Raw genomic sequence first — 26,417 nt, 5'->3', positions numbered from 1 at the left:
CAAAAGTCTGCCCTTTCTTGGTTCAGAGCTATCTAACGGTGGTTTGTACTAGGAAACTGAACTGTTACTCTCAACACTTTTCTTTATTTTATTTTTCCCAGCAACGGCTTCCCCTTAAACAGATATCGAAAACAATTTTGTTTCTAGTGTAGATCTGACAAAACAGTTTTTAATGCAGTTTCAGGAATTATATTTTGAGACTTTATCTATATTTTGATCTCTTTATGCGGCACATCTTCATTCTCACTTTGCTTGAGTAATCGGAGTTTTATGACTGTTCAGCTGCATTGGTCTACTCGGTGATAGTGTTGCTAACTGAGCCGTAAGACTCTAGCCTTACCTTAGATTTTAATTCTGTGGATGAACCTAGTGCTGGTGAAATAGCTTGAGTTAGGTATAGGCAGGTGTTGTGCAAGTTTCCCAGTACAGCTCTGCCAGTACACTCACCTGTTGTTCCAGTCCTACACCTTTTTTTTTTTTTAGCAGGGCTCTGCAAATTGTGCAGTAAGTTTGATGTGAACAAATAAATTGTTTTTAAAACCTGCTAGCTTTGGGCCTAAGTTAGGGTTTGAATGTGATTCCTAAGCGGTGAAAGACCCATGTTCTCCATGCTGTACCTTTCCAATAGTAGTAGGTATTTATGAGATCACTGCTAAGTTCTATGCACACATTTATTCCTGGGGGAATTCTATGCCACTGTGCAGTGAAGAGTTTGTGCAGAATTAATGTTTCCCGCAGAATTTGTGATTTCCACCAAAACAATTCCTTTTGGTGGAAATAACAAATTTCAGTCCTGCTCAGGGCTGGGGCTCTGGCTGACTGCCAGACAACGTGGGGCTGTCAGTTGGACCCCCAGCCGAGTAACATTTCCTGAATCTTTTTTGTTGTCTGTATTGTTACAGACCTACTTGCTGACAAGTATTTTGAAATATATTACCAAAATAATTGAAACTGGTGTGATTATACTATGTTGTTTCGACAAATAAAATATGCAGAATTTAAAAATATTGTGTGCAGAATTTTTAATTTTTTGGTGCAGAATTCCCCCAGGAGTAACACACATTTGTTTCATTTTTCAGTCTCTCATCTGATCCTCCTCATTCTTCCGCTTCCAAACTAAAGCAGTATTTACAAGTTGATTGCCAGCCCACTCTTTCTGTTTTACCTTTTCTATTTGTTTCACATCCTTTAAGCTTTCACCACAAAATTTTCACTACATTACTCTCTTTCCTGGGTTCATGTAAAGGAGAGAAACGGGGTGTGTGTGTGTGTGTGTGTGTGGGGAAAGAAACCTGATCCAGTCATATGAGGAATCTTTCACCAGGTGATCAGGGATCTACTGGATCAAACGTGTAGAGCCAGGGCAATTTTTACCTGGGACAGCCCAAGGAGGAGTTTTGTTCAGGATCACTTTTGCATGTTTTTCTTCTCCTGATGGAACAGTCTAAAGGTGGCTGGTGGGGGAGAGCCAGTTGCATGGTAGCTTCAGAATGCACTACTATTTTACTGCATATGTTCTTGATTAATCTGTAAGTATCTACATGGGGAACAAATATTTGATGGTGAGCTCTTCAGTCTAGCAGAGAAAGGTATAACACAATCCAGTGGCTGGAAGTTGACGCTAGACAAATTCAGACTAGAAATAAGGCATAGTTTTTTTAACAGTGAGGTTAATTAACCATTGGAACAATTTACTAAGAGTCGTGGTGGCTTCTGGATCACTGACAATTTTTAAAATCAAGATAGGGCATTTTTCTAAAAGACATGCTCTAGGAATTATTCTGGGGAAGTTCTATGGCCTGTGTTATACATAGGGTTGCCAACTGTCTAATGGCACAAACCCAAACAACTTTGCCCCGCCCCCTTCCCTGTCCTTCCCCAAGGCCCCACCCCTGCTCACTCCAGCCCCCTCCATCTGTCGCTTGCTCTCACTCACTTTCACTGGGCTGGGGTAGGGGTTTGAGGTGCGGGAGGGGGTGCGGGCTCTGGGCTGGGGGGTGGGGCCAAGGGATTCGGAGTGTAGGCAGCTGCTCTGGGCTGAGCCTGGGGCAGGAGGTTGGGGTGCAGGAGGGGTGAGGGGTGTGGGCTCTGGGAGGGGGCTCTGGGCTGAGCCTGGGGCAGGGGGTTGGGGTGCAGGAGGAGGTGCGGGGTGTGGGCTCTGGGAGGGAGTTTGGATGCGGGCTCTGGGAGAGGGTTGGAGACTGGGAGGGGGCGAGGGTGGTGGTGCTTACCTCGGCCAACTCCCGAAAGCGACGGGCACATCCCTCTGGCAGCAGCTTCTAGCTGGGGGGGCCAGGGAGCTCTGCGGGCTGACCCACAGGCACTGCAGTTCCTGGCCAATGGGAGCTGCAGAGTCGGTGCTCGGGGCAGGGGCAGCGCTCAGTGACTCCCTGACTCCCAACCCCCCCAGAGGCTGCAGGGACAGTGCCGGCCATTTTTGGGAGTGGCATGGACTGAGGGCAGTCTGGAAGCCTGCCTTAGCCCCACTGTGCTGCCAAGCTGTTAGTGCCCAAAATCTCCCTGTTTGGCTGCAGTAGCCTCGAGGAGATAGGGCCCGATTCCATGAGACTCCCAGCGAAACCGGGAGGGTTGGCAACCCTAGTTATACAGGAGGTCAGATTAGATGATCACAGTGGTCTTTTCTGGCCTTGGAATTTATGAATCTATCCCCTGCTCACTGTACAGCAGCAATGGGGTGTGCACTGGTATTCTAAGGAATCACAGTGGAACAAAACCCTGGTTGCAAGCTTGTTGTTCAGGACACCAGATCAGTCTCGGAAAACAGAAAGCTGGTTACTCTGTAGATTCATTGTGTCAGCCGAGCTAGTTATTTTCTTTTAAGGGAAGTGCTTGCTGTGATGAAATCTCCCCATAGCTGCTGCTGGGGGAATGTACAGTTTTATGCAAAGGAAAGTAGGGAAGCAGTGTTGTTTAGTGGTTAAAGAATTGTGAGTCATGAGATCTGGATTCTGTTCCTGACTCTGCCACTTGACTCACTATGACCTTTGGCAAGTCAATAAACGTAAATGTGCACGTTTCTTTTCTGTAAATGGGAATAATGCATTTTGGCAAAGGGTTCCGTAGTGCTCTGAAGAAGGTCCTATATAAATGCTAAGTACTGATAATATTTTATTACTCTAAATATATTGAAGCCCTATGGAACCCCTGTGTTTTGAGCCTGATGGATAGTACCAGATGATGTCTCTTGCAAGGTGCACGTGTTAATTTTGCCTTTTGAAAGTTGTTCCAACTTTTAAAGAGACAATAGAAAAACTGTGATTAGAGGAAGGGCCAGTCCTGTCTTGTAAACTAGTGGTTTCATGCTGTCTACTAACCCTAATGTGTACAATCTATTTGTCTGGTTTGAAAGTTATATACAAAAACATCCCGTTAAACCAATATACTGTAGTGCTGTAATGATGGAAGTATGCTACAGGTGCTCTGCAATTTTTCACCATAAAATTTCCTATTATAGCTATCGACGGTTCAGATTCATTTGCAGTAGCAACTGTGGGAGGGTTGGTGTGTACACGGCTCTATGTGGTCCTCAGGTTTTTAAATCCAACATCATTAATCCTAATCAGAGCAGCTCTAGATACCATTGTGTTTAAAATGCTAGTGGCTGCTGACACCATGTCTACATTTAATTCTTCCACAATTGTTGAGCTGGTGGTAGCAAATGTGGAAAATCATGGAAAAGGCAGTAAGGGGGCTTCGTCAACTAAAAATTTTATACCTACTCTAGTTAGAAGACTCTGCCCAAATTACTATAACTGAAAGAGACTACAGGAAACAGGATTTCCCTATTTTTCTCGTTTGCTTGCCTTGACAACACTTTGTTCAATTAGTTTTTATTTTTCTCTTGTATCGTCAGTCAGTTTTCCCTGTTGTTTGTGTGGGTCTGTCACACTGTGATGGGGAGAGAGAAACATTTTAAAACCACAAAAATTGGCAGGAGTATGCAGACAGGTGTGGAACCTGAAACTCCTTTTAACTCGTATTGAAACTAACGAGGTTTCAGTTTGACACTCTCTCTTCTAGGGTGGTCTCTAGCTAAGTGGGCCTGTGTGAGGGATGTTGTTCATTTCCCAACCAGAAATAAATTGTTCCTTTGCTCTTCACATTAGCCTTTTTTCATAATTTCCCCCCCACAGAGACAAAATGGCTGCTCAGGTTACTTTAGAGGATGCCTTGTCCAATGTGGATCTCTTGGAAGAATTACCATTGCCGGATCAACAACCATGTATTGAACCCCCTCCGTCATCTCTGCTTTACCAGGTAAGGAGTATCTATTATGAGTCTGTGATGCTCCTCAGAGGTACTCAGGTTGTGAGGCCCCTCACTACCATCTACCCTTAGTGTGAAAGCATTGTCTGAAGCTGCCAGAGATCAGCTCCCTGACTCCACCGGCCATGGCCAACTCAAGCACTCCCCTCTCAACCTATGCAGGCTCTGCTGTTCCTCTGCAGGTTAGCGATGGGCACACGCCAACCCCCGAACTCTTTGAGCGTCCCCCTGGAATATGCAACCTCTCGTCCACTGGACATTTACAGAATTTCCGGGTCTGCTGTTCCCAAAGGAACAGTACCCCCAGCTTACCAGCTTCACCTCAGGCTACTGCTTTGCTTAACTCACAGCACTGAAATTTGTTTATAGTGAAAACAAATATAAGTTTATTTAACAAAGAACAGAGGTTCAGGTAATAACAAGTCGGTAGAAGAATTGCAAACAACTAGATACAAATAAAATAAAAGCATAATACACATTCTAGAGCCTCCATTTAATTAACAAGATACTTTCGTGTCTAATAAAGTTTAGCACAACCCAAGTCTTTGTCACAGGGCTTAACAGCCCTGGTTGGCTGTGATTCTTTTTTCATAAAACATGCATGCTGGTAGCTTGTCCCTTAGATGAAGGATCCAAGGTGAACTAGTGCCCCCCATGTATATCCCAAAAGTCCATTGTCTACATTCACAAACAGAATACCTCCCCTGGCTGTTTTGGTTTTGTTTCATTTTGTTTCCCCAGCAGCTTTTTCTTTTTTGTGATTTAGCAATTTTGATTAGCTTGGTGGATCAGTATGCAAATATATTTACATTGTGAGGGACACAATACACGACCAGACAGGGAGATAAGTGTTTACTATGTCCTGCTTGGGAGGAACTTGTTTATCACCTTCTGGTGACCAGCCCCAACTCACAGATTTTAAGAACATAATTATCAACATGCATGCATGACTCCTGGAATATTATTCATACATACATTTTTAAATGCACACCAGTGAGCTACTGACTTTTGGTAGAGACCTTACATGCCACCTTTTGGTATATATATGCATATACTTGATCTAGGGGATCCCTGTAACCCCTTTAAACCCTTTCTGTGCCCTCTGCCTCTTGGCACCACGAGGTCCCTGGTCACAGATTCCCATTAATTTCTGGATAAGCATATGTCCTTTTTGTTGTTGCGATAAATACCAACATTTGAAATTTTTCCCCAAGGGTTACATGTTTGTTTATTTTCTTTCATGCAGCCAAACTTCAACACTAATTTTGAAGACAGGAATGCATTTGTCACAGGCATTGCAAGATACATTGAGCAAGCTACTGTTCATTCGAATATGGTAAGTAAACATTTTCGACATATACTTTTTTTATTTTTATTTTTATTTCGTTAATAAATTGTGAGAGAAGAGGCATATATCTTTGACAAAACTTTCTTATAGTGGGATGAACATGCACGGAGAAAATAGGAAACCAGGTTAGCAACCAGACTTCAAACAGCCATAGCTGTAAGGAATGATCTCTCATAGAAAAAATATAGCTAGCTCACTCTTTTCTTGTGCATCTCAGATAACCTCTTGGCTGGGTTAGCCAATATTGCCTGAAGTTTCTGTACCCAAGCCTTCCTTAAGGGATTCTGTATTTTTAAGTTGTCCAAGTTAGGCTAATACTGTATTATCAACAGGCTCTGACTGTCAGAGAATAAATTTATCTTCTGTGCCAGAAACTTCCTCTACTCCTCTAGCATTTTGGTCAATACCTGAGGGGTTGCTGTATGCTATTTTTTTCTTCCCTGTCCCTGAAAGTAATACTTCTCTCTTGTATTCCATATAAAACCCCATGGATCCTAATCTATTCCCAGTGTAGCAGTTCTGTTGTCTGTGGTTTTTAATGTCTTAAATTTGTAAAATATTACATACTTCAGGATTAATAGTTGTTTAGTTTTGCCAGTAGCAAAGTTTGACCTCTTGGACTTCACATTTTAGTGGATGTAAAGTGTCATTTAGTAATCTCATACATATTCATTGCATTAAATAGTGTTGTAAATAGTCCATATTCATTCATGGTAGAATATTATTGAAATTAATGACTAAGAACAGATCGATTTTTAGATGTAGGATTAATTTTTCATGTTCAGTAGCTGAACTAATTGTTTCAATAATTGATGAATCAGGTTGAGTTGTGCTTAACCATAGAGAACTTGCTTTACTGAAAAAAAACAATATGACCAGACAATTTGAACATACTATTTAAGATGATATATCAGTTAACATTCAGTATGTGTGACCGGTTATGTGTACATCCTAGTAAGAGAAAAAGGTTTGTTTGGCTCAGGGTGTGTTTGTGTCAGAGAGAGAGAGAAATAATGGCAGTTTTTAATTTTTTTCTGTATTTACCATTCCTTCTCATATTGATACTAATTTATTTATTTATATTTTAGAATGAAATGTTGGAAGACGGTCAAGAGTACGCTGTCATGCTGTACACATGGAGAAGCTGCTCAAGAGCCATTCCTCAGGTAAAGGAGCAAAATTCAATTGTCAGACAGTGCTTGAACTTTCATCTCAAGTTCTTTCCTGATTGTGTGGATACATAGCTTTATGGATAAACCTTAAAGCTCTAGAATGAGCATTTACTCCTGAACCAGCAAGACTGGGAATGTTGTTGAAGCAAAACTTTCAGCTCCTGAGGACTGGATGTTTTTTTGGTGAGGGAATTAAGGAAGCATTTCATGTCACTCTGTATTAAGCTTCCTGGCTGATTTGCGAATAGGGTAGCAATAATGTGCACTGGATGGGCAGTTTTGATAGTAGTGTTAATTTGACACCAAAATTTCCCATGTCATTTAACAGAAAACAAATGGAGATGGTAGTGCCAGCAAGCATTTAAAGCTTAAATTCAAAGTGGTTGTGATCAGCAACTTAACATATTGTTACTTGATGCTGTAAACTAGGCATTAAATACTGCTCTGGAGATCGTCAAAGAGGATATTGGGTCTGGTCACTTTTTTAAAATGTTTGAGGCAGTCCAGATTTTGTGTGTGCGCGCGTGCATGCGGGTGCACGTGCTTATTTATATAATGCACACACGTGGTGGGAGTCCAAAGTTAGGACTTAAGTGCCTGAAAAGCTGAAGTTTTTGAAAATAGAGTTAAGATGAGCTGGAAAAGCAAATGAAATCACAGTCCTCTTTTGACAGCTCTCTGATTTTAGGGACTTTCTAAAAAAAAAAAAAAAAAAATCTGTGCTGCCGTGGAAGGAAGGGGATCGTCTTTTGGTTAAATTACTGGACCTCAGAAGATCTGGGTTCAGTTCTCCACTCAGACACAGTCTTTGTGACCCTGGGAAAGTAACTTAATGTCACTGTGCCTTGATTCCCTAGCTATAAAATGGGGAAGATACTTCCCTACCTCAGAGGGATGTTTATAGGCTAAATTCATTATTATCTGAGGCACACAGATACTGCAGTGAGGGGTGCCATATAAGAACTTAGGTAGCTCTGAAAAATTTTTTTTTAGTCCCTGAAAACTGTGTTTGAGATGTTAAAAACAACAATTTAGCCTTAACTTTGGATAAACAGCACTATAATACATTTTCTTGGTTCGATGTGCCATTCTGGAGCTGTCTGTCTGCTGAAGTTTTATTTGGGAGTGACTTTTCAGTATCACTATTTCTTTGATTCTCTTCAGGTTAAATGTAATGAACAGCCTAACCGAGTAGAAATTTATGAAAAAACTGTGGAAGTTCTGGAGCCCGAGGTTACAAAACTGATGAATTTTATGTACTTTCAGGTAAAAAGAGTTAAACCAATAGCTATTTAATAGAGGTTTTGTTTTGTTTTCTCATATGCTGTGGTGTTGTGCGCTCTGCTTTAGCTGACTTAGCTCAAAGACTATATTACTGTAACCAAACGTTGTAAAGATTTTACATGGCCCACAGAGAGAGGCCATGGTCCTGACATGTGACTTAAACTTAGAGTGTGTTCTAAGTGCAGTCATATTTGTGCATGTGGCTTGTCGCCTGTGCTCAGCTTCTTGTTCCGCATGCAGTTATTGCACAGTTTAAAATTCCTTTCTTTTTCATTTTCCATATTTATGCTCACTTTTACTTGACCATTTGTTTTTCCCGGAAGTGACTGCAACATCTCTTCTAAGCTGTAGAGTGAATCCGTTTTCTTCTTGCCCAAAGACCTTTGATTCTGCTCTGTAAACACTTGAGTAACCTTACTTGTGTGAACATTCCTGTTGAAATCAGTGGGGCTATTTGCATGAATAAAGATATATTTACAGGACTGGGCCCTGTATTTGCTGCTCCTTTGGACACTATGCATGCTTAATATGTTTTTATCTGGTTAGTAGCATATAGCTGCACAACCCTAAGGGAGGAGCTGTTTGTTCAGCATGGTTCTCTTTACTTCCCTCCCATGGCTTGGACTTGTGTGGTCGTTTTTGAGGAGAGAAGCGAACCTGTGAAAGCAGCTCCACTTACGGGACTGGGGTAGAGCTTAATGGAGTGTTTCTTGGGCTTCCTCTCTTGAATCCCTGAATCTCTCACTGTCTAGCAGAGGAACGCTTAGTGGTAGTCTGCTACTCTCTTTCCTTCCACCCTAGCCAGTCATCTCATATGGTGGGCTGTGTGTGCTGCTAGGCAGCTTAGTGGGGAGCAGCTGCAGCTCAGAACTCCCAGCTCAGAGAGGAGGCAGCTACTGGGGGAGAAGGTGAAGAGTGAGTAGAAAGGCAGCATTCCCACCACCGCCCAGTGCAAATGGGCCTGATTAAATCCAAACCAGGCTGTTCCATTCAAGGAACTTAATGTGCTCTACAAATTGTGGAGAACATCCTTTTTACAGCATCAATTAGACTTCCTTGCAAAAGAACTTGAAAACTGCAAACTAGAGCAATAAAGAAAGGAAAACCAACAAAACATTTTGATCCCAGCCACTGTGCTTCATGCTCCAGCAAAATTCTATGGTGGTTGCAATGTCACCTGCGCTAAGCATACTGATTAGTAACATATGGCTGTACATATGGGGAGCTGGAGAGACCATGCTGAATGCTCATCTTACCCTTACGTATTCTGAAGTTTTAATGGAATTGTCTCACTCCTACTTGCAGATGTCTTTTAAGTGAACTTTGGAATTGGATGATGAGTTACTTTAGTGGCATTTAACTGTTAAAGAACTTTATAGGAAGAGAGAGGGGATAACCTAGATCTGTGTGTCTCAACCTTTCCAGACTACTGTACCCCTTTCAGGCGTCTGATTTGTCTTGCATACCCCCAAGTTTCACTTCACTTAAAAACTACTTGCTTACAAAATCAGACATAAAAATACATAAGTGTCAAAGGACACTAGTACTGAAAAATTGCTTACTTATTTTTACCATATCATTATAAAATAAATTAATTGGGATATAAATATTGTACTTACATTTCAGTGTATAGTATATAGGGCAGTATAAACAAGTCATTGTATAAAATTTTAGTTTGTATTGACTTCGCTAGCATTTTTATGTAGCCTGTTGTAAAATTAGGCAAATGTCTAGGTGAGTTGATGTACCCCCTGGAAGACCTCTGCTTTCCTCCAGGGGTACACATATCCCTAGTTGAGAACCATTGACCTAGATATTGCAGTGAAAGTAAAACATTGAAACTGTTTCTTTACTAAACTATGGATTTCTGCTCCTTCCCTCCACTAGAGAAATGCAATTGAACGATTCTGTGGGGAGGTGAAGCGCTTATGCCATGCAGAGAGGAGGAAGGATTTTGTGTCTGAAGCATATCTGATCACTTTGGGCAAGTTCATCAATATGTTTGCAGTATTAGATGAGCTGAAAAATATGAAGTGCAGTGTGAAGAATGACCACTCTGCCTACAAGCGGTGAGACGTTATAAGAAAGTATTTGTCAAGCTTACTGTTATTGAAATATAGGAACCCGCACAAGATGGCAGTAGTAGCTCTTTTTACAACACCAGTATTATTTAAATGTAATCCCATCTACATTAAAAAAAATACCATGAAACTAAAGGTGAACTGACAGAAAAAACTATCTGAGCAAATCTGTTTTCCTTCTGCTCTTCTACAGTAACAAAATAGATTTCCAGGTGTAGACTCTGTCAGTCTGTTTTTCATTATGTTTTAAATTTAATGAGAATACATTGTTTGATAAATCTTTTAACTTAGAAATTTTCTTTCCAGTTACAGAATTCCCATTTTTAGCATACACGGTTGATCTTTTGTCAATGGCCACTGATCTTGTTGCCCTTAAGGCTTTCTGGCTTTGCTCTGACAGGCCCCTTTGATTTACAGATGAAATGAGAGGGGGAGAAGGTTAGAATATCAGGAATGAAACCCCATTCTCAGCCTGACACTGCAGCATGTAACATTGATAAAGTCTTATGCTGTGGCAGATGTAGGAAGCAGAGAGTGTTTGCTTCCATAACAGCATCTGCAAAGCCTTGTACAGAACAATACCAATAGGTCAAGATCTATCCCTCACTCAACTACCTTAAGAAAAGGTCTTCGCTTTACTCATGTTTAACTATAAAGCGTCCATTCAGGGCTGAGGTTTTCTTCCTATGAGGAATTCTTTTTTGTTTTGTGGGTGAAATCCCTTGGATTTTGATAGACCTTCTCTTCCAGAGCAATGTCCTGAGGGGACAGACACTATTCTCTAAAGGCTCGATGTTCAACTGGTGTAAGTTGGCATTGAATTCCGTGGAGCTCTGGCAACCCGCACCAGTTGAGAATCTTGTCCTAACTCTACTTGAGTATAAGCCGGTGTCACTCACTGGTACGTGAGATGCTGAGGGTGCTTTGATTCATAAACTGTGAATTGTATCTGTGTCCATCCTAGCTAGTTAAGACCCATGGGAGCCAGTGAGCCTGCTGTTAGTGGAGATTGTCACCACCTTTGTAAGAGTGGGGTGCCGGTGTTCTCAAGGAGGGTCTGATGAGGCCTCTTAAGAAACCAACTTTTAACATGGACAGTTTTACAAAATTTAAACCTGTGTTTGAATCTCACATTCTCAGAAAAGTGTAACAAAACAAGTCTAGTAGTGTCTGGTGTGCTCTCTTTTGCCTGATCGCAGGTAATTACAGTCGGATCAACATCACCAATGCAGTTACTATGATCTTGTCTGAGCAATGAATAAAGCATCTGTGTTGATTCTTTAAGAGCTGTCATCTACCTTTGACCAAGAGGTAGCATTGGCGTATATGTAGTTTCGATCAGGAGTGGATGGACTTGCTCGTGAGCGGCTTTGCTATAGGGAAATGTTGATTTTTTTCCCCCCCTTTAACTGGGTTCTTTTTCTGTTTCCAAAGAGCTGCTCAATTTCTGCGAAAAATGGCTGATCCTCAGTCCATCCAGGAATCCCAGAACCTCTCCATGTTCCTTGCTAATCACAACAAGATTACACAAGTAAGTTTTCATAATCTTACACTAAGTAGCAAATATTTTATAAGCTATTAAAATCACACTCAGTTCAGTAGCAAGACAAGGTGGGTGAGATGATATCTTTCATTGGACCACTTCTGTTGGTGAGTGAGACAAGCTTTTGAGTTTACATAGAGCTCTTCTTCAGGTCTAGGAAACTTACTCAGAGTGTTACAGCTCAATACATGATGGAACAGATTGTTTAGTGTAAGTAGTTAACACATTTCAAGGGACCATTCAAGGTCAAGTGATCCGTAAACACCCCTCCAGTCATAGGGAGGAAAGAAAGTGGGAGGAAATACAGCCTGGGGAGGGAGAGTTGTTAGTGGGTTATAGATTATTGTGATAAGCCATAAATCCAGTGAGTCTATCCAGTCCATGATTTTTAGTGTCTAGCAAAGTTAAGAATTTAAGGTCCAAGGCTTGTCTTTTGAAAGTGTTGTGCAGGTTTCCTTTGAGGATGAGAACTGATATGTTAGATATAGAGGTGAAAAGTGTTCACCTTCACCCACAGGAGATGTGGTGTTTTTATCTTTTTCCTGTTTCAGTTCATTTGAGAGCATGGTGATTGTCTGGTTTCACACACACAGTTGCTATTGGGGCATTTAATGCAGTTCTGTAGTAACTGCTGACATCTTGTGTGTTAAGCAGTAGACTTAATGTTTTTATTTTGTTTATTTTATTTTGTCTTCTAGTCTTTACAGCAACAGCTTGAGGTGATTTCTGGCTATGAAGAACTGCTGGCTGATATTGTGAATTTGTGCGTGGACTACTATGAAAATAAAATGTATCTAACACCCAGTGAGAAACACATGCTCTTAAAAGTAAGGTTTTTTTTAAAGTGTTGCAAAGTTTAACCATAATGGGGAAGGACACACATACTTGTGAATTTCACTTCAGCCAGTCCTCTGTTTGCCAGAAACAGACAGCCAAATAACTCATAATGATTAATGTGTTTATATAAAGTTTTGCCACTTCCTTTTTCCTATATCTCCTCCTTTTCTTCTACATGTATTACATACTGCAAATCTTTGATCTTAGTTCTATTTTGCAGGGGTGAAAGTAGAAATAGGGACTTACCTGTACGGGGCTGGGTTGGGGCCGGCTCTGGCCCCCAGAAGGGGCGGGGCCTTGGGTGGAAGGGGCGGGGATGGGGGGGGTCAGAGCCAGCCCCAGCCGCCTTGTACCGGTAAATGCCCTCCCCCTCCCCCGCCGGGGAAGCAGCGGCAGCCGGGGGCTACGGCAGCAGTTTAAAGAGCCCAGGTCTCGGCCGCCGCTATCGCCCCGGGCCCTTTAAACCGCTGCCAGAGCCCCTAGCTACCGCTGCTACCCCAGGGCTCTGGCAGCAGGGCTCCCCTGCCTCTACTGCCCCAGGCCCTTTAAATAGCCCCCGGAGCCCTGGGGTTTGTGAAAAGTGTTCACCTTCACCCACAGGAGATGTGGTGTTTTTATCTTTTTCCTGTTTCAGTTCATTTGAGAGCATAGTGATTGTCTGGTTTCACACACACAGTTATTCTGCCTCTACTGCCCTGGGCCCTTTAAATAGCCCCCGGAGCCCTGGGGTAGTGGTGGCGGGGCTCCGGCGGCTATTTAAAGGGCCCAGGGCAGTAGAGGCATTGGGAGGCCCAGCCCTTTAAATAAGCCCCGGAGCCCCGCCGCTACTCCAGGGCTCCAGCAGCGGGGCTCTGGCGGCAATTTAAAGGGCCTGGGGCTCGAGCCGCTGCTGGGAGCCCCAGGCCTTTAAATTGCGACCTGGGGAAGCCGGGCCGCCCCGGTACAGCTCACTGGCTCTTGCCAGTACGCCATATCGGGGCGTACTGGTTTACTTTCACCTCTGCTATTTTGTACATATTGGAGATGATCTAATTGAACCGAAGCCTGGGGTGGGAAAATGTTTCTATAGAGTTTTAGTGAAGGCAAAATTGAACTAATACATTTTATTTTTAGATATGTAGCATGTTTGGGCAAAAAGGGTGTTTGAAGGTGGCTCTGCATATTGAAACTTCATTTGCCAGTTGTATTACTTCCAGGGTCCAGATGGCTCTAGTTATGATTAAACGGAACCGTTGGTAGATAAATTTAGTAGTTTGGCACTTGCATATGTAATATTGTGGTGGATGAGGGGAAATGTAAAATGTACTTCATTTAAGTATGGTATTTTCAGCTGAATGTCTCAATAGATGAAATTATATAGAAAAAAATACGGAATAGCACTTAAAATGCTTTCAAGTAGGACAAGTTCTTCTGAGGGAATTGGGGTATTTAATCCCCAAAGAACTAGGTACAGTATTTGTCATGTAGATGAGATATGCTGGCACCCTGAAAGAACCATAGAACGTACTGGATAAATTCTACCTGTAAGGATCTCTGAAGGGCCCATCAGTGCTGCTGAGCAGTTAAACATGCACATATATTATGGACTGTAGTTCTGGATTTCTAGTACTAAGTAAGTCCTATTGCCTGTGTAGAATTATAACAGTTTGTTATTAATTCCAGAATTTAATCACTCTTTTTTTTTTTTGGGTGCACCAGAGTTCTCCTATGTATAATCTAAAGATAAACAGAGGGCTATAAAAAAGAAGGAGCTTGACAATGGTTGACCTAAACTTCTGTTACATAACCGACTCTGCATCCATCATTTTAATAAGAAATAGGAATTTAAATGAAATATCTAAAAAGAGCCACATTCTAATTTAAATGGGATAACATTTTTGTATGTCTAATCTTTATGCATCTAAGCTGCTTTCAGTAAGTCTTGTTTAATCAGGCTAATATTAATTTTAAAAATGCTACACACTGACATGACTGTAAATTTAAAGTACTACAGAAAAATTAAATACATACTCATGAGTCTCATATTTTGTCACTGGGAGTTTTGAAAAGTGCCTGGTGTGCTTTATATGTGTGTGGTTGTGGGTGTGTTAACCAGTTGTGTATTATTATGATAAAAGAACATGGTCTTATTTTCAGCTGAATCCACTACTTGTGAGCTTGTCTTATGGAAAAGTTATATGGTTTGTTCTTTTTCCAGGTAATGGGCTTTGGATTGTACCTGATGGATGGAAGTGTCAGTAATATCTATAAATTGGATGCAAAGAAAAGAATAAACTTGACCAAGATAGACAAGTTCTTTAAGGTTGGTTAAGAGAGTAATGTTTTAATTAGAATTTTTAAAATATTATATTTTAATGGTGATTTTTCTCCCATTTAAAATACATAGTATTATACTTCAACCAAATAACGTGATACTTTTTCATGAGTGGATACTCTCAATTGTTCAAATTTGTACATAGTTTAGTTGGATGACAAAAACAATCTTTAACAAAATAACACTAACTAAGCCAGATAATTTTGAACTTGAAGAGGGTGATTTGTTAGGATAACCAAATAAAATTTAAAAACACTTAAAAAATTTGCATTTAATAACTTACTTCATCTTTTTTTTCCCTTGAGTACAGCAGCTGCAAGTGGTCCCGCTGTTTGGTGATATGCAGATTGAACTGGCAAGATACATTAAGACTAGCGCCCACTACGAGGAAAACAAATCCAGGTAGGAATGCAGCACAATACTGGGGAGAGGGGCAGGTCCTTGTGGTGCATAAGGCTAGTGTTTTTTCATTGCTGTTGTTTAATTTGGCATGTTTGGTAATAGTAGCATGCCCTTTGTCCTTTTCTGAGGTTATACCATTATGAAATTTTCTACTCAGGAACACACAGTAACTGGCAGGCTTTATAGTTAAACATGGGTAAAGCGAAGACCTTTTCTTAAGGTAGTTGAGTGAGGGATAGATCTTGACCTGTTGGTATTGTTTGGGCTCAGAAAGACAGCCCATCTCTAAAACTTCTAGGACAGAGAGAGGGAATCCATGACTCAAGGCCTTAAAAAAAAGAGAAGGAAGATGTAAAAGCTGAAAACAGCCGCTCGGTCGTATCACTTATGTGATATCAATTTGTGATGTCTCTAAGGTTAGGATTTATTTTTTCTCGTGTTCTGAAATAGATGGACGTGCACCTCTTCCAGCAGCAGTCCCCAGTACAACATCTGTGAGCAAATGATCCAGATCAGAGAAGACCATATGCGCTTCATTTCGGAACTGGCTCGTTACAGCAACAGTGAGGTGGGTTAATGCTGTCTGTGCCGATTGCACTTGAGTAATGAACGTTGCTATAATTAGAAGCATGAGATGTAAGTAAACCTCAGACTATGTTAAAATGACACTTAGATCTTCTAATGATGTTTTTGCACAAGTTTATAAGAGTGAACTAAGTTTGTGTTAGCCTTAATTCTGTATTTGCAGACTTCATCACACTTCTCACATGCCAGTACATTCCAGAACAGGTGGGGTATTTTCTTTGGAATTGCATGTCAAACTCATAGCCTAAGAGCATATACATAGCTTTATGAATAAAAACAGAGGTTAGGAGTGCATTCTTCAAAACAGGCACATCTTCCTCATACCGTATGAGGGTTGTCTTCTTGACTTAGTCCGCTGTAATGTTTTGGTGATAAAGGATACAAGTACTTTATCTCTAGAATTTGTGAATTTTTAAGTAAGTAAATATGTGGGCTGAAAAGGCAGTAATTGGTGTATTGAATGCAAGGTCTAGTGCATATTAACCAGCACAATCTTTTATTTCCAATAAAAAATGGTTTTTTAGTGCCACACACAGCGCATTTAATACTTGTGTTTACTTTATTTTGTTCTAGGTAGTGACTGGGTCTGGCCGTCAGGAAGCTCAGAAAACAGATGCAGAGTATCGAAAACTCTTTGATCTCTCTCTCCAGGGACTACAGCTCCTATCTCAGTGGAGTGCACATGTTATGGAAGTGGTATGTTACCTGGGGAGCAAAACCAGAAAAGGAGGAAGTTTAGGGAGACGAGACAACTAGATAGTGAGGCTGGGTGGTTTTTGCTTTGATGAAAAATATTTATATGCTCTATCGCCATTTGTTTAGCTGCACTTCTATTTTCAACCAGGGAAGAAGACAAAATGTTTTTTTTCTTGAGATAGTGGCAGTACAACTGTATTAATCAGCTGGCCAAGATGCAATATCTCTCACATCCTCTTTCAGTAGGCTGAACTTATTAAATTTAAGATGTAGTGATCCCCTTTAAGCCAGAGCTAGCTATTTTTATTCCGCTTTTGAACATATGTTTTGTGGTTTTAAAGCTTCCTTTATTTTGCTACAATACAACTTTAAATGATCTTTCATAGACTGTATCCCAACACACTTCCCAAAGTGAAAAAGACAGCAGATGATATGTGGTATAAATAACAGAAAGCAGTTGTATTTTGGCATTTTCTGGTGAATAAATTAAAACATTTAGGGCTTCATCCAAAGGTGACGAAAGTAAATGGAAAGATTCCTATTGGCTTCAGATCAGGCCTTTAGTCATAAGGCTGGTGAACACAGAGAAAAAGGAGGAAAAACATGACAGAGAGCAAGAGAGGGAAATATGAGAGGGGAGGTATAGGAAAGCTCTAATGATCTATTTTTATTTAAACAACTAATCTTGCTGAGAGTAGATGCCAGTGGGGAAAGTGATTAAAAATCTGTAACTTTGACTTCAGTGTAAACAAGATATTTGTAATGGCAACAATTAAAAGAGAGGATGCTAAAGTACTCTTTTTTTTTTTTTTTTTTTAAATGTCCCTGGCTCTCGCACACTAACACTGCGTATCCTATCTGTACCATGGCCTAACCAAGACAACCTATCCCAAGAGCTTAGACAGTCTGCAGGTGGTGGTAGGTGGAACATGTGCTTCTGCCTACTTCTGTCCAGTACTGGCAGTCAAGCTGGGTGAAATTTTTCAGTCAAATAGTTTATTAGCTGAAAAATGCAGATTCAGGGAGACTAAAGCTATTCATGAATTAGGGTTGAATTTGGCCAATAGTTTCGGCCGAATAAAAAAAAAATTTTCAAAAAAGTTGAAGTGAAAGGTTTCAGTTTTTGTTTCAAAATTACATGTTGTTCTAAAATGTACCTAGATTTGTCAAAAGGTAAAGAACACCCAAAACAAAAAACCTAAAAAATTTCATTTTGGGTTGAATGAAATGTTTTGTTCCATCCTAAATAATTTGTTTTTCAGTTTTTCATTTTTGATCACCAAACCAAAAAATCAGCTGTTAGCTCAGCTCTAATTGGTGGTGCAAGGCCAACGGCCTGCCGTATGTAGTGCTTCCATGAATGGTACTATGATAAACACATCCTTGGTTCCTAACCACCTTTTGAAAATTAGGACAGATAAATCATGTCATTTCTTCCTATGTAATGTATACAAAATCTATCCACCCCTTTCTGTTGTGAAAACCTTTAGTTCATGCTTTGATGATCTCCCACTTAGACTACAGCAACCCCTTTTTCTCTGTCCTCCAAAATCCCTCTTGCTTCCCTAGTTTCTGTCTTTACAAATTGCTGCTTCCAAATCATCTCTCTCTCCTGCACGACAACTATGTGATCTCTCTGCTACGGGACCCTTTTCTGGCTCTGCGTTGTCTTCTGGATCAAATTCACACTTTCTATTAGGATTCTATGCAGCTCTGCTCCTGCCCATATCTTGTCACTGGTTGCTCACTGCTCTTCTGTCTGGTTATGTCCTGTGCTGTGCTTTTCTGATTTCTCAACCCCTTATTTCTTACTTGTGCAAGCACTTCAGTAACTCCTCCCATAGTCCTGTCAGTCCCTTCTCTCATGCCTCACCCCCCACCCTCTCCAATGCCGAGAATTTCTTTCTGAGCCTGTATACAATCTATCCTGCCGCTCCCTTTTCAAATCCCTCCTCAGAATCTTTACCCACATTCTCAACCCCCAACCCTTATTATGTAAATAGAGTACAAATAAGTAAAAAAGTCCCTAACAGGCATATTGTGCCATCTTAACACCACAAACTAGTTTTTATGTGTTCCATCCCCTTGCCTACTGTTTTCTCCTGGGATCCTCTTTGTTGTACTCACTTAAATTGCAAGACAAGAATTGTTTCTCTTTACTTGCTGTGAAAAATGTAATGTGACTCCATGGCACTTAATATGGGGCTGGAATGAGCCCACGGGGCTGGGAGTGATTCAAAACAAATTTCTTAGAAAGATTTTTGTCGTCTCCCAAATAATACCCAGCTGTTCTGAGACAGGTATAAACTCTATTCTGTCCAAAGTGCAGTATAGCAATATTAATATTCAGCTTTTTAGTCAAAGTATGCCCCCAAAGTATGCCAAAGTTATGCATAGAGGAACAGCTCAGTAGGTCTTTTTCATGTACATTTCGTCGGTTAGTGTATATTCAAAACTCTCTGCATTCTCTAGGTTTCTCAGAATCAGAAATTTAGATTTAAGTTTAAAAATGTGAAACCCACAATCAAGTTGAGAATAGAAGATATTAATAAGCAAATGGATATGGCAATTGTTTCTCTTTCAAATATAGGGTGACCAGACAGCAAGTGTGAAAAATCAGGACAAGGGGTGGGGGGTAATAGGAGCCTATATAAGAAAAAGACCCAAAAATCGAGACTGTCCCTATAAAATCGGGACATCTGGTCACCCTATTCAAATATCACCTGGATTACCTCCCTGTTAAAAAGACTCCTGGGTTTGCCAGATATTTAGATGGTTTATGTAAATAGCATGATAAGGAGGGCCTTTACAGCTTTCCCTTTTAAATCCAAGCAAATGGCTTACTTAGACGGCCGATATACTGGCACTGAGAAATGTAACCAACGCTGTCCCTGCAGTTTAGGGTAGCTGGAAGACCTACTCCATGATCTGTTACATTGTAATCTGTATTGTCACTTGAGGTCAAAATGGCTTTCAGTGTTTTTGTCGTGGATGTCTTTTTCTATGACCTCTCAGGAAATAGAATGTTTCTTAGGAACTGACAATGTCTATGATCCAAGTGTTTGTTCTGTTTGCATGGGCAGCCACTCAAATAAGGAGAAGGCAAGTGGCATGGTGATTATGTATGGTTTGATGGTATCTGGCTTTAAAAAAAAAAATCTTCATAAGTATTTTAACATTTTATAATTTTAGGTTTAGTTTTAAGTTTTATTGTAATATTTTTGATTTTTGTGCGTTGGCCTAAGTCTAAGTTTCTATTAATAAACTTTGCTTTGGCACTTGGTATTTTAACCCATAATAATGTCTTATACAGCACTATAAATCTGTCTACCACTCAAGTTGTGGTAGGTGTCACAACTCAGTTCTTGTTGCTAAAATTAAAGTTGTGGAAAACTGGATTAGTAAGTAACTAGAATTTTCCAGTTAACATAATTAATTGATATGATCAATTCCTGCTAAAAATCAGTATTGGAACATCTTGCACTATGTTAGTATGATATTTTGATCTTGGTACCTGAACAGGACACATTTCTCTTGAAATATTGCATTTTCAGAGTCACAGGCAAAATCAATCCCCCCCCCCCCCCTCTCTTTTTAAAGTCCTAACAGAAATCAGCAAGTCTATTTGGCTTCAAACTGTCTTTAAAATCTAAACAGTCAGTCATTTCAAAATCTTCTCTTTACACTTGTTTTTGCATATGAGGTGTCTTTCTCGGTTCTCTGTAGGTAAAATGAAGACAGGCTTTTACTTACGTTAATCTTCATTAAAACGTTAGACCACATCACATGCTGAGAATTTCTTGTATTCTTTGAATTAATGTAGTGTAGAGATATATGTCCGATAGATCTTTTAGAAAGTAGTGAATATGGCAAGTGATTTCTGTCAGGAGTTTTAGAACTTATAATACTGTTCTAAAAACGTGCAGTATCATATCATCAACTATTACTAAGAATGAAGGAATGTCTTATTAGAATAAAACCTGCATTACAGGTAGGGTGTCCTGTGGTCTTTTTGTGTTATTTCTCAATCTTTTCTTTTCTTCCATATATCTTTCTTCACCTACCTGTGTGAATTTCAGTATTCATGGAAACTAGTGCATCCAACTGACAAATACTCCAATAAAGATTGCCCTGATAATGCAGAAGAGTATGAAAGAGCAACACGATACAATTATACCAGTGAAGAGAAGTTTGCCTTGGTTGAGGTAAAAGAAACTTTCCCCCTTTATAGAGATTTGGGCTTTTTCATTCTTCCCCCTTCCCTTTATTTATATATTTAAAAAAAAATATATTCTCCCTACAGGTTATTGCCATGATCAAAGGTCTTCAGGTGCTGATGGGGAGAATGGAAAGTGTCTTTAACCATGCCATACGTCATACCATTTATGCTGCTCTTCAGGACTTCTCCCAGGTTACACTGAGAGAACCATTAAGGCAGGCCATAAAGAAGAAGAAAAACGTAATTCAGAGGTAGTGTTAACATTTTCACACAACGTCTTATATTCCTTCTCCCATATTTTACTAGTTAAATATTGTCTAATGCTAACATTCATATTTCAAAGGCAACCACCACCATTGCTCATAGTTTGAATGTCAAAAATTAGCTTTGCTGACTACATATTAGTCTAAAACAACCTGCTCGGTGCTGATTACTTTAAGATAAGAGAACTAGAATGGGTAACAACATGTAATATTTAAACCTTTTAATTCTACCATTGCCATTAATGGTATGTGTTGTCTTGCTTTTTATTTTAAAGAGAAACTGGAGGCAACTTTCTGATGACTCCAGTACTACTACTACTTGTTCTTCTATATTGCTCGTCCATCTTCTCTGTCTCTTCATCCCAACCCCCACCACCACAAAAAAAGAAAAAAGCCTCCTGTTGTTGTCTTTCCCCTCAACTTTTCCTGCTCTCTTCACCTCCCACTACTCAATCTTCTATACTGTGGTCAGTGCCATCCTTAACCTTGTTTTTGTCTCTCCAGCTGTTGCCTTTCCTCATGACATGTTGTACCTTTTTGATTTACTCCCACCCATTGCTGGGTGCCTTGCAAGATCCTTGTGGGTGAAGACCCTTGACTGGTCATGCTACTGCTAAACTCCACCTCCACAAAAATACCATCCCAAACAAATGAATGAAATGTTCAGATTATTCCAGATTTTAAGATTTGCAAGTAGATTCTTACACTGTTTTTTTCTGGTGACTTTCATATTCCTTATGTAAATCTGTTGTAGTCTGAGGTTTTCTGGGTGTGGAAACAAAAGTGTTTCTTGAGCCATTAAAGTAACATTTTTCAGGAATGTTTGAATGTGGGAGGTGGAGTTCACTTGGTCACTCAGTACACTATGAGCAATGCTTAGATGGTTTTTGAGAAGTACTCATATTCCAATTCAATACAATAATTATAACTGAAGAGCATCATCATAATGGATGACCACAGCCACACCTATGCAAACCTTTAAGAGATTATTTTATCAGAATCCTTCTTAGAATTTTAAAAAGTATTATGCATTACCAAAATATTTTATAAGCAGAAGCTTTCTTCTTTATTATCGGTGTTCTTCAGGTCTGATTAATTTGATGGTAAATTCTAATGTTATATTGAATTTGTATCTGTGCTAGTGAATTCTGATGGTGTACAACCCAAGGTCAATAATATACATGTATATCTTGCTAAAGGTATCTATCAGTGATGGAAAAAACAAATGCTGTCAAAGTATGACTCGAAAATATAAGTTTGACTGATAAAATACCGCCCCTCTAGAAAGTTTGCTTCAACATGCTTGTGGCTCTGAAATAAGCATTTATATTTGTTTGGGTGCTAAAGCATTTTGGATTGTGTCTAGTGTTCTTCAGGCCATCAGAAAGACAGTTTGTGACTGGGAAGCAGGACATGAACCATTTAATGACCCAGCACTAAGAGGAGAGAAAGACCCCAAAAGTGGTTTTGACATCAAAGTTCCGAGGCGAGCAGTGGGACCCTCCAGTACCCAGGTATTTCCTGTTCTTCCTGTATGACTGGATCCTTTCCTGGCTGGCTCCTCCTTCCAGACTAAATTGTCCTTGTTGTTTTTTAAACTCCTTAACTGTGTAGGTCCTTCCTATATTTGCGTTCTTGAACTTGGTCCTAGCGGATATTTGTGCTGACCCCACCTCTCTTTCCACCACTGTGTCTTAAGTCCGTAATGTCTTGTGCTTTTGCCATGGTGGTCCATAGAGTGCAGAATTCCACCTTGAAATCCATCTAATCTTCTCTCTCGCTACTGTTAAACAGCATAATTTTTTCAAAGATGTTCTTTATAATAACCACTGTTACCCCATATTGAGAAGCTTACCCCTTCTCCGTTTTCTAGGTGGGATCCCTCTTTATCTTTTTTGTTTGCCGTTTTGAGGGAAGTTTGTATAGTAGCGCGTTTATGATTGATAAATTACTGCAGAGTGCTCTGAGCACACTGGGACATGAAAATGAGTGGAATTATGGTATATCAATGAAATACAGTGATTCCTAAAATCTTGGGGTGGAGTTGGGGAAGAGCCTGTTTAGGCAGTGCTTTTATATTAATCATGGGTGACTGAGTTAGGTTTAAAAAATTGTCTGGAAAAATGTTTAAATAGCTAATGAAATTTTTGTTTAAGTAAATGGAATCAGTACAATGCTTTATTCTAATAATAATTCTTTTTTTTTTTTTAAATCACCATCAATGTTTTTTCTTACTCTTGGTATGTTTAGGGGGCTTTCTTTCATTGGTTGTTGCAAGCTCATTAAAATACACTGTTCTGTCTGCTGTCTGTTCTTGGATATACACACCTGTTTATCTTTGCTGAGGCGGGGAAACAAATTACAGCAATTCCTTGGATTGCAGTTCTGTCAATTTTATGTAATTTCAAAATAATAATTCACTGGATTTACTGCACTTAAAAATCTTTGTGAAAAAAACGAGAAGCAGCTAGTCTCTTATGACCAGATTCAGCTCTCATTGAAGTCAGTGGGAGCCTTTCCATTGACTTAAATGAGCATTGTATTGGACCCTCACAGAATAATGAGGCCAAATGAAGAAACTTGCCTACTTTAGAAGTGGATGTTTCCCTCTGCATGCTTACTGTATTGTTTTTCATCCCTTAACACACTAACACACACTTTTTCTGCTTCTGTTTCCCCTTCCTTATTTACCCACGTGTTGTATTAACTGTTTCTCTCCCCCCTGCCTCTCCTTGTCTGTTGGTTTTTAGCTCTACATGGTTCGCACTATGACAGAGTCCTTAAACTCTGCTGAGCTGTTGAAGCAGCTCAAGTCTCTTGGAATGGAAAAGCTATTGCATGTGATAAACAAGTTTCTGAGGCAGTCCTACATCTATCCGCCTCTTTTAAACTTTGGTGGTAAGATATTACTTATTATTTTTATTTGTGGCAAGTGAACTGTTCCACTGCAAATTATCTATTGCTTTATATTAATGCAGACTCCCTTTACATGCAAGGCTTTCTGGCTAGGCATTTATATTGGCATTAACTTTTGGTTGGAGCAGTTATCTTTTTCCCAAAGGAGAAAGGCATGGCTCTTGCCGAAATTTTACTAGGTTTCAGTTTGAAGTGGAGCAGTCACTTTCTTGATAGTATTTCTCAGTGTTGCTCAACTAATGTACCATGTGTATTTTCCTTTTTTCCTTTCCACCACAAATGTTTCCTTTAATGATACAGCTTTACATGGTGAGAACTATGTTAGAGTCTCTCATTGCTGACAAAAGTGGTTCCAAGAAAACCTTGAGAAGTAGCCTTGAGGGGCCCACCATATTGGACATAGAAAAATTTCATCGCGAGTCTTTCTTCTACACTCATTTGATAAATTTCAGTGGTAAGATACGTAGATGATCAATGTCCAGCTTAGCATGTCCTAACACCTTTAACGTGCCCTGGAAAATGTTTCCGATTACCTAAGCCAGTTAGATCTGGTTTGTTTATCTAAAACATTGGCCAGTCAGAACTTTTTGAAATACAAAAGAAAGATTCACCTAAATGCTTTTGGTTTTTTTCCCTTTTATGCATTTGTTGTAATGGGCTGTATTTTTTTTTTTATCTTATATTTTTATATAATAAAGACACAACATCAGACCTGTTTAAATAGCAAAAATTTAAGAATTTTATTTTTTTAGAAGACACACCGAGTCCCCAGTAGTGGTAAATTTGGTATTGATTAGCTACCCCTCTGTATTCTGTCAGTTGTAATCGGAAACATGTTATCCTAATGGATTCACCTACTGACATTGAATGTATCTAGTCTTCGTCATCACCATGTTGTGTTGTCTTTCATCTTTTTATTTTTCTGGAACCCTTAGCTCTCAAAAGAGAGGCGCCCGTTAGTTCCAGTACTAACGCTTTCCATAAACAGCACTGTGTTCGTTAGAAAACGTTAAAGTAAAAAGTTCATGCTTGTTTTGGTTCTCTAGCAATCTGAAAACATTGCCTGTGGTGTGTCTGTTACCTGGAGAGACTAAAGGAATCTCTCATCATCTCAGAATTATCTTCCCTTATTCCAGACTCTCCCTCAAGAGTTCAGATAATTCCCTGCCCTTCTAATCTGCAAGGATCATGTGGGGCCAGTCAATTCTACTGCTTAATCGGATGGATGGAATAAAAATGATGGCCACAAGATGCTTCTCCCCAAGCTACTTCTTGAGCTGAGAGCATTGATTTTACAGCACTTTGAGCCCCTGCTGGAGAATTAAACTTGGCTCTCCTCCAGGGTGGTATAATATACTTTTGCCACTAAACCAGTGGGCTGGCCCACTTTGGCAATATTTTCTGTAATGAAACACTTGAGCTTTTGTGTGTGTTCATAACTATTTTACAAACCTCACAGGTTTTACATTTGAATTTGATTTACATGTAGCTCTAGTGACTCACCTGCTTTGTAGTTTCACATTTACCATCATAATCACATTTTTTTGTTTTGTTCTTAACATGTTTCTCATATGAGAAGAATAATGGCTTGTCATTTATTCTGAAAGAAACCTTGCAGCAATGCTGTGACCTGTCCCAGTTGTGGTTCAGAGAGTTCTTCTTAGAACTCACCATGGGTAGAAGAATCCAGTTCCCCATTGAGATGTCTATGCCTTGGATTTTGACCGACCATATTCTGGAGACGAAAGAGGCATCAATGATGGAGTAAGGTCTATGTGTGCTCTTCTTTTGCGTCATTTTAAATACCATTGTATTATAAAGTTAGTGCCTTCACTAATGTTAACAAGTTGTTGCTGGGATAGTATTGCAAACGTAATTCTTTAAAGATACTGTTTCCTGGATTCTTACTCTTTCATTTCTGCACTCTAGCGTGAGTTCCCCTGACTCTCAACGATTTTGGTTCTTTGAGGCACAGGCAGGCCAGCCTTATTCTGAGAGCAACACCCAGTGCTTCTCTGCCCCCTCTAGAACGTAAAGTTTCCAGGTGAAATCCTGACCCTATCAAAGTTAATGGCGACACTCGTATTGCCTTCAGAGCAGCCAGGATTTAACTCTCACTTCCTTGATGAATGGAAAGCAAATAGCTCCCCACACTAGAAATGTAACAGACACCAAAGAATGATAGGACAACACCTTCAGAAAAAAATGTAATTGAAAATGTACCCTATTCTGAAGTGGATAAGTAGGAGTCATCCAAATACAGTGTCTTCAGAGAAATAGAACTGCAGGTGAACAATTATTTATTCTCAGTATCCTGAGTGTATGTACAAGGAAAAAGAAAATGAAGCTAAATTGTCTTATTTGTTTTCATCTCTTTTTGAGACAAAGCTGATAGCAGTATTTTAATGCTTTTCATTTCTGTGGGTTTCTATTTGCTCCTATTCCCTATGGGGGCCTATCGTGCAATGGA

General features: G+C 39.9%; 1 protein-coding gene across 4 annotated transcripts in view; it reads left to right on the top strand.

The window, feature by feature from the left end:
- The window catches only part of LOC112110524 (cytoplasmic FMR1-interacting protein 1), a 119,304-nt gene that overhangs the window by 25,743 nt on the left and 67,144 nt on the right, over window positions 1-26,417 (top strand). For 3 of the 4 annotated variants that reach the window (XM_024205569.2, XM_024205568.2, XM_024205570.1), the window contains exons 2-17: window positions 4,155-4,278; window positions 5,534-5,623; window positions 6,724-6,801; window positions 7,972-8,073; window positions 9,979-10,160; window positions 11,607-11,703; window positions 12,414-12,542; window positions 14,750-14,854; window positions 15,177-15,268; window positions 15,719-15,836; window positions 16,427-16,549; window positions 20,629-20,754; window positions 20,853-21,019; window positions 22,398-22,545; window positions 24,248-24,401; window positions 25,555-25,711. In XM_024205569.2, coding sequence (XP_024061337.1) covers window positions 4,162-4,278; window positions 5,534-5,623; window positions 6,724-6,801; window positions 7,972-8,073; window positions 9,979-10,160; window positions 11,607-11,703; window positions 12,414-12,542; window positions 14,750-14,854; window positions 15,177-15,268; window positions 15,719-15,836; window positions 16,427-16,549; window positions 20,629-20,754; window positions 20,853-21,019; window positions 22,398-22,545; window positions 24,248-24,401; window positions 25,555-25,711 — 1,985 coding nt within the window. In that variant the 5' untranslated portion in view covers window positions 4,155-4,161. Of the gene's footprint in view, window positions 1-4,154; window positions 4,279-5,533; window positions 5,624-6,723; window positions 6,802-7,971; window positions 8,074-9,978; window positions 10,161-11,606; window positions 11,704-12,413; window positions 12,543-14,749; window positions 14,855-15,176; window positions 15,269-15,718; window positions 15,837-16,426; window positions 16,550-20,628; window positions 20,755-20,852; window positions 21,020-21,424; window positions 21,499-22,397; window positions 22,546-24,247; window positions 24,402-25,554; window positions 25,712-26,417 lie in introns of those variants that run through there. The other variant, XM_024205571.2, reaches the window with a different exon arrangement.

This window comes from Terrapene carolina, unplaced genomic scaffold (assembly GCF_002925995.2).
Source record: "Terrapene carolina triunguis isolate 2854851 unplaced genomic scaffold, T_m_triunguis-2.0 Scaffold23, whole genome shotgun sequence".
NCBI classification, from domain to species: Eukaryota; Metazoa; Chordata; order Testudines; family Emydidae; genus Terrapene; species Terrapene triunguis.
This window is presented reverse-complemented; position numbering and strand designations above follow the sequence as displayed.